This window comes from Phalaenopsis equestris, unplaced genomic scaffold (genome assembly GCF_001263595.1).
Source record: "Phalaenopsis equestris unplaced genomic scaffold, ASM126359v1 Scaffold000256, whole genome shotgun sequence".
Lineage (NCBI taxonomy): Eukaryota > Viridiplantae > Streptophyta > Magnoliopsida > Asparagales > Orchidaceae > Phalaenopsis > Phalaenopsis equestris.
In genome coordinates this window covers 905053-916096 of record NW_018164698.1, presented here as the reverse complement: position 1 = coordinate 916096, position 11044 = coordinate 905053, and the positions used below count along the sequence as shown (strand labels likewise).

The 11044-nt window shown below is 33.8% G+C and overlaps 1 protein-coding gene across 5 annotated transcripts in view; it reads right to left on the bottom strand.

Moving 5' to 3' along the window:
* The window catches only part of LOC110024406 (uncharacterized protein YtfP), a 75646-nt gene extending 65288 nt beyond the window's left edge, over positions 1 to 10358 (bottom strand). For 2 of the 5 annotated variants that reach the window (XM_020724353.1, XM_020724358.1), the window contains exons 1-2: positions 9949 to 10358; positions 3463 to 3588 (exon numbers count right to left, since the gene is read on the bottom strand). In XM_020724353.1, the coding sequence (XP_020580012.1) occupies positions 3463 to 3588; positions 9949 to 10083 (261 nt within the window). In that variant the 5' untranslated portion in view covers positions 10084 to 10358. The remainder of the gene's footprint in view (positions 1 to 3462; positions 3589 to 9948) is intronic. The other 3 variants (XM_020724355.1, XM_020724356.1, XM_020724357.1) reach the window with 2 other exon arrangements.
* Between the last annotated feature and the right edge of the window lie 686 nt (positions 10359 to 11044).

Here is an 11044-nt window from a genome sequence, read left to right as displayed (position 1 = left end):
GATCCATTTGGTCTCATTTTTCTAAAATTAAAACATACTACTTTTAAAACTCAAACTATATATCCTTTATATTTAAATTAAATCTCAAAAATTATTTTCATATATCATATTTTTCAAAATTAAATCTAATCGAAAAAAAAAGTTGACCGACACCTACCTACCTCTTTCTTATGTTATTAAATACCTTCTATGAGTTGTAGAATGATATCAGATACTTTCTAAAGCAACTTTATTTTAACAACCTCAAAACTTCATGGATGGAGAAACCTAAGAAAATAAACCCAAAGGAGAAACATCAGCCCAATCCCAATTTATTTAGAATCAACTAAGATAAACCTAAGAATGTTAAAGAAGAACATACAAAAGCAGCCTCATACAGGCATGCACCATAAGCCAAGATGGCTCAAACCTACTTTATGCTAACCATGAATGGTATATTTTTATGAAATATTGGTATAAATTTAAATTCCAACAATCAATTAGGTTGAAAATTAAAAAAAAAACTTCACTTTCTCCATCATCGTTAACCTTATCATAATTATTAAGGGTTAAGGGTTGACTTTATGGAAAATCGTTCCACTTTCTTTTCCGCTAAGAACAAAATTAGGTGCTAAACTTGTTTTGCATAAGTAGCTATACAACTAAATTTCATGTCACATTTCTTCTACCTCTTTCTCGCTCATTATCCTTCAACAGTAGTACAATTTAACCGTAAAATTGGTGTTTTTCTTAATTTTTTATCGTCTATGGTCAAACCATCAAAGTATATTGTCTATTTTAAAGATGTCAAAAATTGACCAGATACACCAACACGACTCGAACTCGACTCAAAAAATCCGGATTAAGGTTGACCCGAATATTTTTCTAGTCTTGTTCAGGTCTGAGAATTCAACACAAAAATTATTTGTTGGGTTCTGCATGAACCCAAAAAACCAAATAAACACGAAAAAATTGATTGTGCTCTTAACTCTTATACCATTGCTTCTGGATTTTTCGAACTCGACTCGAAAAATCTGGATTAGGGTTGGCCCGAATATTTTTCTAGGCGTGTTCAGGTCTGAGAATTCAACACATAAAAATTACTGGTTGGGTTCTGGATGAACCTGAAAAACCAAATAAACACGAAAACACGAAAACACGAAAAAATTGATTGTACTCTTAACTCTTATACCATTGCTTATCATATATAAATAGAGAATTTTTTTAATTTGTAAATTGTTATTTGTTAAATGTTAAAAGTATATTTTTTAATAAAAAATTGAGCTGGCAAGTTAAACGAGGGTTCAATTTGAGTATTTCAACCCAGTTATTATTCAGGATGGGTTCGGGTTGACCCAATTCGGACCGAGTAATTTTTTGGTCCGAACCGACCAGACCCGCTGACCTGAATTGACATCCTTAGTCTATTTTCTTGCTTAGAAGAATGCAATTCCTACCATCCCAATAATATAATTGTTTTTTTTTAATCTATAATACCTAGTTTGACCACAAATCCATCATAGCAATCTGATTTATCGCTCTCAACTCAATTATCAACAATGAATGACTTCCTAAAAAATACTCAAATACATACAAAATAACCGCCCACATCCCAATTTAATAGTATGCCTTTAAGTTCATGACATCAAATAACTTCATCAGCCTTAAGTATAGAAATTATATGCTCATCTATACCAACATTCTACTATACAATAAATCCAAAATAGTTGTACCTATAACACTTTACATTATGTAAGTAATATTAGCTAACAAATATTAATAATACACTCACAAGAATTGCATAGCATAAAGCATTACCAAGCCTTTTTACTTTCTAAACATTCTTTTCTATTTCTCCCGCTTAAAATTTATTTTCAATAAAAATCTCACAAATTATAATTATGTCATCTACATAAAATGCATCACAATGCACCTAACTTTCAATATTCTTTATAAGCAACTTCATAGCCAACTTCATATTGATATTGACAAAATTCTACAATAATTAAAAACTCTTTAGCTTGCCCTGCAACTAATTAAACTAATACTATTCAATCTCATATCATGCATATCTTTAATAAACTAATATCTTTAATTCTACAATAATTCCACCTTCCCCGTCTCCATTTTATTCATTCATTTGGCAAATTTCAGCTACTAAAAACAGTGATAACATAAGGTCTTCTACCACATTATAACTTCAGCTTATTTAAATTTTGGGAAATTTACATACATACCACAAAATTCTTATATATTTACATGTCTAACACCTAAACTTCTATATTTATATTTATAACACTTTGGTGTGATAAAACTTTTCATGAAAATATGCATTTAACTTTTAAAGTAAGTGATAGTGATATTTTTATGTGACACTAAGGATTTGAGTGCTATGCATGAAAATATTAAAGTTTGGGTGTTAGATATGTAAATAAATAAGAATTGTGTGGCATGCACGTAAATGTCGCTTTAATTTTTTATAGGTTTTATTTGTTAACATAATCATTAAAAAAATTTGGACAATTACGCTAACATGGTGGAGTTTATCACCTCTGCTTTATTAGTGCTGACTAAACATAAATGGATGAAAAAAATTTTGCAAAATGATTTATTAAAATTAAACATGATAAAATTAATCTCACATACCACTTTTAAGAAAGTGAATCTTCAAGAACAACATCACCTAGGACTTTATCATGTCAATTATAAGTAGGAACTTCTTTGTGATTAAAAACTTTTTAGAGCCTATTAAGTTGGAATGTTTATGAGTATATATCTTGTAATGTAGTGCATATGATATCAGTGATAATCTCTACTATTAGTCTGCTCAATATCTAGAGGACCTTAATAATTTTAGAATTTAAAGTTCATAGACACCTTTTTTTATACTTTAAAATGTTAAGCATACATTTCTCATGTGTATGCAGTAAGGGACTTAATTCAATATGTAGCTTTTAGTCTTATACCAATATTAGGGTACCTTTCACTCAATCTAACTCATTAGGATATGTTGTAAATAAAGTTTTTTTTTGGGCTATTTTCTAAAATTAATCTTCCTCTACGTTCCGGTGCCATTTCAACACAATCACACATAAATTTAGGTGAACATAGCCATATTTCTTAGCATTTCATCATCAACTTAAGAAAATGGATGGGACAGACCAAAAAATTTTATTTAATGAATGTCAGATTATACGCCCATTCTAAAGAACTTGAAGGTATAAAACTCGGACAGCCATGCAAAATCCTAAAAAGCCAAAAAATTATAAGAAAACATTAAAGACTTAAACGTTGCTTTCAAGATAGATATGTGCAACCTCATTGATAAACAGATACAATATAAAGAGAAAATTGCTAAGTATAACACATGCCAAAAACAAATACTTCTTTCTTTTAAAAAAGATATCATTCTACAATGACAATGCATACACTCATAAAGATATTTATTGGCATAAAAAGAAGCATTTTGTGAAGCAAACTAACCTTAGATAAAGGCTTCCCCTTCTCAATGACTAACACATTAAGATGAGGAGCTAATTCTTTTGCCCTTAGTGAAGCATAGATTCCAGCTGCGCCGCCACCCGCCACCAACAATAAAGGTTCACTCCTCTACAAAAATATAGTCAATCCTCCCAAACAATTTTATAAAATTATAAGACACAAATAAATGCAAAAAAAAAAATATGGACAAAACAACAGACTGGTTACAAATATAATTGGCTCGGCCATCCAGAATTAATCTTCGCAGAAAGGGTAAAAGGCAAAGTACATCATCAACATAGCTTAAACACTTGGCTAGTTTCAACTTGTCTTATTTTTCTAACTAACGTAAGCAATGATTTTAAATCTTTTAAAAATCATTTAACATCAAATTAATGAAGGAACATTTTAAATGATGACTGACATCATTCAAAATGATTTATAAACATTCAAAAAAAAACAATATTTTTTTTTTGAATTCATGTAAATTGATGAAGACATCAAAAAGGCATGCATTTTCAAGTCTATTAACCATACTACGTGAAAATTAAAACATAGATTGACAATACTAACTAAATGATTCATACATCGCACTAAGCAGACCCAAGCAATCAAAGCAGTAACAATGTATACCAATATTTTTATTGCAATGCCTATCTTGAGCCAAACTATTTTCTTAAATTTAATTTCGAGCACAAGAAGTTCAAAGTAGGACTTTAATCTGTTGAAAACTATTCAATCAATGATCTCTTCAAGGACCAAAAGAAAAGCTTCCATTGAATTAGAAAATAGAATTATAGCAGTCATAAATTTACCGTATCGCAGATGATGAAATGAATGGCTATATGAATATTTTTGATAAAGTTGGAACTCCGCATAAGAAATTGCGCTTGATATATAAGAAACTCCATTCAAAGAGAACACTTGTGTTAATTTCAAGTACAACCTTAATAGAATATCCCATGTAATTATTCAATTGGCTTCCCAGTTTCTAGCTCTAGGCATGCATACATGATTTCAGGCCAAGCTCATAAAAATAAATAGCTAAAAAAGCATTGCTAGCCAACTTAATGTTTTAGCCACAAACTTATGGTAAATTTTAATATTTTAAATAACTTTCTCCAAAATTAAATAAATCATTATTTCAAATAGACTACAGAGGAACAGAATACAGTAATGCAGATGCTTCATTAAACCTCCATATGCATTTAATAACCATGTCTAAAGTGTGGAAATTTTAGAAGAAAGAATTATAGAGCAATTTCCTTCTATCTTCATTCAGCTCAACCTGATTCACATTAGAACTGTGATTTTGTGCACAAATATGCATGCAAAAATAAGTATTTAAATTAACCAACAATATGGAAAGTTTGAGCTCTTTAGACCAGTAAAGCAAAATGCAATTTCCTTCTATCTTCTTTTGTGTTGATCTATGCACTTGCACCTATCTGAGAATTATTTACCAAAATTCCACGCCAGGGTGAAAGGAATATCAATATTACTAAAATGGAAGGGAATATAATAATTGGACAAATTCAAAGTTTGATTTACCCGATTGAATGCTTGATCTAAAAAATCACTCTGCCTCCATGAAAAATTCATCAAGTTGATCTTATTTTGAAGTTTGTTGATCTAAAAATTGATAGAGCGAGATGTCTAAAGGGTTAAATACTGCAGAAGCTTGATCGTATTAATTGGATCAATGCACAACATAACTGAGATAGACAAGGAGAAAATGGTGGATACAACTTCACACATGTGGCAGGATGTTTATGCATATCCATCTATCCAATTCTTCACCAACAGAGCAAGCCTACCTTCCACTTTTACTTTCTACCAAAGATCTTTATAAATCTGTCAAAGCAAATAACTACTAAAAATATCGAGTAGGAGAATGTCTTAAACCTCTAACTAAACTCATGCGAGTCTACAATTTTCCTCTGCCCACAAACAAGCACCTAATAAGACAAAAAAGATCAAATAATTTTGAACATAGAAGATGGCAAAGTTTTCCTAATTAGTGAATCATTCTATCACATTCCTGATACAAAAGTTGTGTAGACCTATGCATCTTCTTCACATAACATTGTGAAGGTTGAACTTCTTTCTTGAATATTAATTTGACACCCCCCCCGCTACAATACCGTGACTCTCTCAAGCGCGGGAGACAAGAGACGAGCCGCAACCCTCGTTTTCCTTCCTTTTATGTTTTTTTTTTTCTATTATCTTTCATTTCTTTTTATTCATTTTTTATATATGTGTGTATTAGGGTTTGTATTAGTAATTTTTAATGTTTTCGTTTAAGACAGCCATCGATGCTCTCCCTACAAGGCTTATATACAAGGGTTTGTGGGGTTATCTGGTTGTACCCCGCTCCCGAGATGGTGTTTATCTTCCCTATTCCCCTTATGCAATCTCCCCACACTACTCCTTTTGATTGTTTCCTATTGGAGCTATCAGAAAAAGTTGTTGATGCTATTCTTCGTGCAATTTCTACATTCCAACCAACATTTTATGTGATTCCAACGCTCCTGCTTGTCATCATTGATGTACAAGCCATCATTAATCCTTTTCCCTTCCCACCTACCTGTGTACAGTCATCCCAATCCAATTCCAACTTGTTGTCGCACCCTCCACCGCCTCCAACTTGATGCCCAACACCCTCTGTTTGCTGCCACACCCTCCCACAACCCAGTTGTCTGTTGTGGCACCTTGTTGCAGCCCCCCGGTTGCTGTCCAGCTGCCTCTCCACTTCCCCGGTTTGCTGCCACACACTCCAGCAACCTTCTATTCAATGTCCAGCTGACAAACCACGTTCCCCTCACTACCGCAATCCTTCCCTACCACCTACAGTTCTCGGTTTCCATTACCTCAACACGCAACTCGCCAAAGTCAATCCTCACCCTAGAGAATCTTTTGTCCTTGTGCCATTTTTTTCTTATCTTTAAGGGCCCGTTTGGGGGCGCGTTTGGGAAGCGGCGGCGTTTTGAAAACGCCGCCCTTCCGTTTGGAAATTCCGTTCGCATGACAAGTTTTTAAAACGCGTCGTTTTAATACCGCTATTTCCTTAAGGACGGGGTAATCCGGTTAGGGGCGCCGTTCCGCGTATGCTTCTCGCGTTTAGGTTGTTTTTCCCGTGTTGTCCTTCCCGTTTCTCCCCCTTGCCCTCGCCCTTCCCGTCTCGCCTTCGGTTTCGAGCTTGCCTGAAGCTGTGATCCGTGATATGAGGTATTTTTTTTTCGACCCCTCACTCTTGCCCTACCCGATATCCGTCTCCTTCCTTCCCGGAGGCCGTGTTCGATCTCTGTCACAGTTATTTCTGTTCATATGGTGGTTATAAAAGAATCAGTACAAATTCTTGAGCTTTGTTATTCTTATGGCTTATTTTTTCATTTGTTTGGGTCGGTTTTGGTCCCTACAGTGCTGGATTTCGGTTTTGGTTAAGATTTCATTCGATCAGGGAGCTCTGTTTGATCCTTTTTCTAACCATCTAAGCAAAACCTTGAATGGTTATAGAATTAGGGATTTCGGTTTTGGTTAAAAGCTTTGATTCGAACTCACGGAGCTCTGTATGTATTTTTGTAATTTTTTTCATCTTCTTATCGTTGAGCTTTTAATTTTGAAGGGGCATTTCCATATATGCGAATGCAAAATTTGGGCCTTCATGGTTTATCTTTGAATGCAGATTATGCAGAGCATTTGCATACTGATCATATAATTCTTATGTATTTACTTTTTCCACCTTACGTGGTCAATTTCGGCTATGTTCGATCCTTTTCTCACCATCTAAGCATAAACTTGAATGGTTATAAAATTGGGGATTTCGGTTTTAAAAGCTTTGATTCGAATTGGGTAGCTGAAGCACATATGAGAAGCAATGGAAAATTCATTTCTCTATTTTTATTTGCTACATGAAATGCTGAATTTGGGACTTCATATATATATATATATACATTGTTGGCTCGGTTTTGGTCCCTAAATGAATTTGGGACTTCATTCCGCAGCTTTATTACTGTTATGCCTCCCTAAATAAATGCTGGAAGTTATTTGGACATTTGCTGGCTCGGTTTTGGTCCCTACAGGGCTGGATTTGATGGTTTCAGTTGTATATTTAAACATGATGGGGTGGAGTTATGTTATGGGAAGGATTTAAAGGGTGTGTGTGTGAAGTATGAGTGAGTGGATTGACTGTGAGCGTGAGGGAAAGATTGTGCAGTTCGTGTTAAGTGGATGCGTTCATTTCAGCATTTTTGCTGAGAGCTTTTCTCTTCTACTTATATCACAACAATATATATACATAGATAGATAGATAGATAGATAGAATTAACACATGCTGGATATTCTATTCTTCTTTCATCCAACTTTCAGCTCTGATGTGCTGATATTTCCTTCATGTGTAAATATACATCTTAAACATTTGGGACTTCATTATGCAGCTTTACTACTCTTATGGCTCCCTAAATAAATGCTGGAAGTTATTTTTACATTTGTTGGCTCGGTTTTGGTCCATACAGGGCTGGATTTGATGGTTTCAGTTGTATATTAACACATGCTGGAGCATAATATATGGGGTGGAGTTATGTTAGGGGAAGGATTTAAAGTGTGTGTGTGTGAAGTTTGAGTGAGTGGAGTGACTGTGAGCGTGAGGGGAAGATTGTGCATTGAGTATTTAGTGGATAAGTTCATTTCAGCGTGTTTAGTGAGAGCTTTATTTGAGCATTTTTCTTCTACTTATAACACAAATACATAACAATGCTATCAAACACCAAATTCCATCTTCTAAACCAACAAAAATACACAGGTCTGGTTAGCAATAGTTATTGGTGATTCGGAAATTTACATATATACCACACAATTCTAATTGACTTTGACAGAGCAGATGAGGACAGACGTAGCCAGAGTCTGAAATTAAACATTTTAATATTTCTGATTCTAGTTGTACTCGTATTTGTACTTTTTTTAGTTATCTTGGTACTCATGAGGGTGTGAGTAATGTATGACATCTTCTACTTATGATCTGTGATGATTTCATGTTTCTGCATATGATCCAGTACTATCAGTAAGCTATTCTGAATAAGCTGCCCCAAACAGTTCTATTACAAAGGGGCATGAATGTCATTTAATCATCAATAAGCCATCTTGAATAAGCTGCCCCAAACAACAAGACAGATTATTCTGATAATCTGCAGATTATCAGATTATCAGAATAATCTGCTTATCAGCAGATTATTAATAATCAACAGCTGCGCCAAACAGACCCTAAGTGTCTTATTTGTAACCACTTTGAATTTCAGCAATAAAATTATCATTTTGTTGTGATTTTTAGGTTAACTCGGGTATCACAATTTGACAAACTCATCCCAAAAACATATAGTTTTGTAAAATCATAGTCAAGTCCTTTGATGGTTATATATACAAAGAAAAAATTGCACTGTCGTCACTTCGTCCAAGTTACGCCGAATAATCATAAATTTCATATTTAGTAAACAATTACAACAAGCAAACAATATTATGTGTAAAGCTCCAAAAAAAATTTCTTGTTCATAAACAAGTCAAGTTTCGATCATTAAAAAACTCAGATTTGATTCGTTCATCAAGTAATAAGTCAAACACAATCAAATTTTTTAAGCTTGTTTTTTAAATAAGTAGAACATGAACAAACTTCTGTTTGATCATGTTCGTCTTTATATATATATATATATATATATATTTCAGAAAGAAATGGTCGAAGGCTATGATACGAGCCTCGACCATCCCTCATGCGCCTATAATTCAAGTACGAAACCCTAAAACCGGGGGAATCGAACCCCAGACTAGAAGGGAATTACAATATATATATATATATATATATATATATATATCAATCAACTTCTACTTTATTTTAACTAAGCAAAAAGTATAAAAACAAGAACAATTAAAAACACAACAATGTTATTTTTTCTTTAATCTCGTATCGTTTGTGCATTTAACTGTATACTTCTTAAATTGTGGTGCAAAGCTTAAATATTTGAAATTGCAACTCATGTGGGTCTATGTTATATATATCACGAGTTTTTGTTGCTGGAATTATCAGACAAATTCTTCAAGGTCATTCTTAAAAGCAAGTTAAGTTACAATCTTATTTTTTAAGCTCGATGAAACTTATAATTGGCTCTTGATTGGTTCTAATTTTAACAGGCCAAACACGAAAACATTTCCCACAAACAGTTTTAAACACAGGCCAAACAAGATTACATCAAATTTCTAACAAGCCCAACACTAACAAACTCCCAACTTGCTCTAGTTTGGCTTATTGACACGCCTAATTACGCTGTGAATTAAACCATGTATGTCAGTGCAAGCAAAAGAAAACAGAACTATCTCAAGTTTCCATTCATTTACCAATGGACTAAAATCCCACGGCAACAAAAAAAAAAAACTAACAGGAGGTCACCTCAGTTCCACCGACCTGAGTGCTGAGTACCGAATACAATAAAGAAGAAGTCTTACGTTTCCTAAACACCGACCAGTTGAACAAAACCTTCTTCCCCTGCGAGCAAAATCGAGTCTGCGACTGGTTCTGACCAGAAGAACGGCTAGTGAAACTCCAATAAGTGAAGAACGAGGCAGTCTGACGCCCTTCATTGCGGCATTGTGTGGTGAAATGAGCGCACCACTGTCCTCCTCAAGTCACAACAAACCGTCTCACCTCAGGACACTATTGCGGAGCTCGACTTCACAGCGACCTAACAGAACATTTTGGCACGACAAATGGCCAGTTTCCACACTGGTATCAATTTGCTTGGATTGTAAAGTCTCTGCCCTAATCGACTGGCAGGGAGGGAAGCCATGGTTGTGATTATCGTCCTCCACGCAATTATATTTAGGGGAGTAAACGAGCATTTGAGCCAGGTTCAGCTGCAGTTAAAAAATATCACTTTTTTGTATTGGAGTATTCGGCTCCTCTATATTCCTAACGCAAAAAATATGTTGATATTCAACACATTTATTTAACCAGACGAACAAAAGCTATTCACAAGTAAAAACTCATTTTAACCATACCAGTCATGCAGCCTAAGGATATTAAGTATGTTGGCGTTCCGCTTGTTGTCTTTGCGAACGAATCGAACATGAGGTTCTTAATAAGCAGAACATTAACTGCTTGAGGACAACGTGTCATGTTGACAATACTAATTATTTAAGTTCAGATTATTTTTAGCCATAAATAATATAACCATTGTCTAAAATTTTAATTTTTTAAAAATAATCTTCTTCAGGAATTCATTCACAATGAAACATCACCAACATACTGCCTCTAAAGAAATTATTATTTCCGACGTTCACAGAAAATTCAATGATGTGAAATACATGATGATATGATTGGATCATCACTATTATCTAAATGTTTAGTTCATCACACGTGATAATTTTTTCTGAACTTGAGTGTCTCCAAAGTATAATTTTTTCAAAGGATATATCACTCATTCATGTAATTATATATTTAATAATTATATTTTAATTTTTATACATGTGTCATCTTAATTATACATGAAAGCATGTATTTCACTGTTTTAAATAAAATGAAATAATAATATTTTTATGTGAT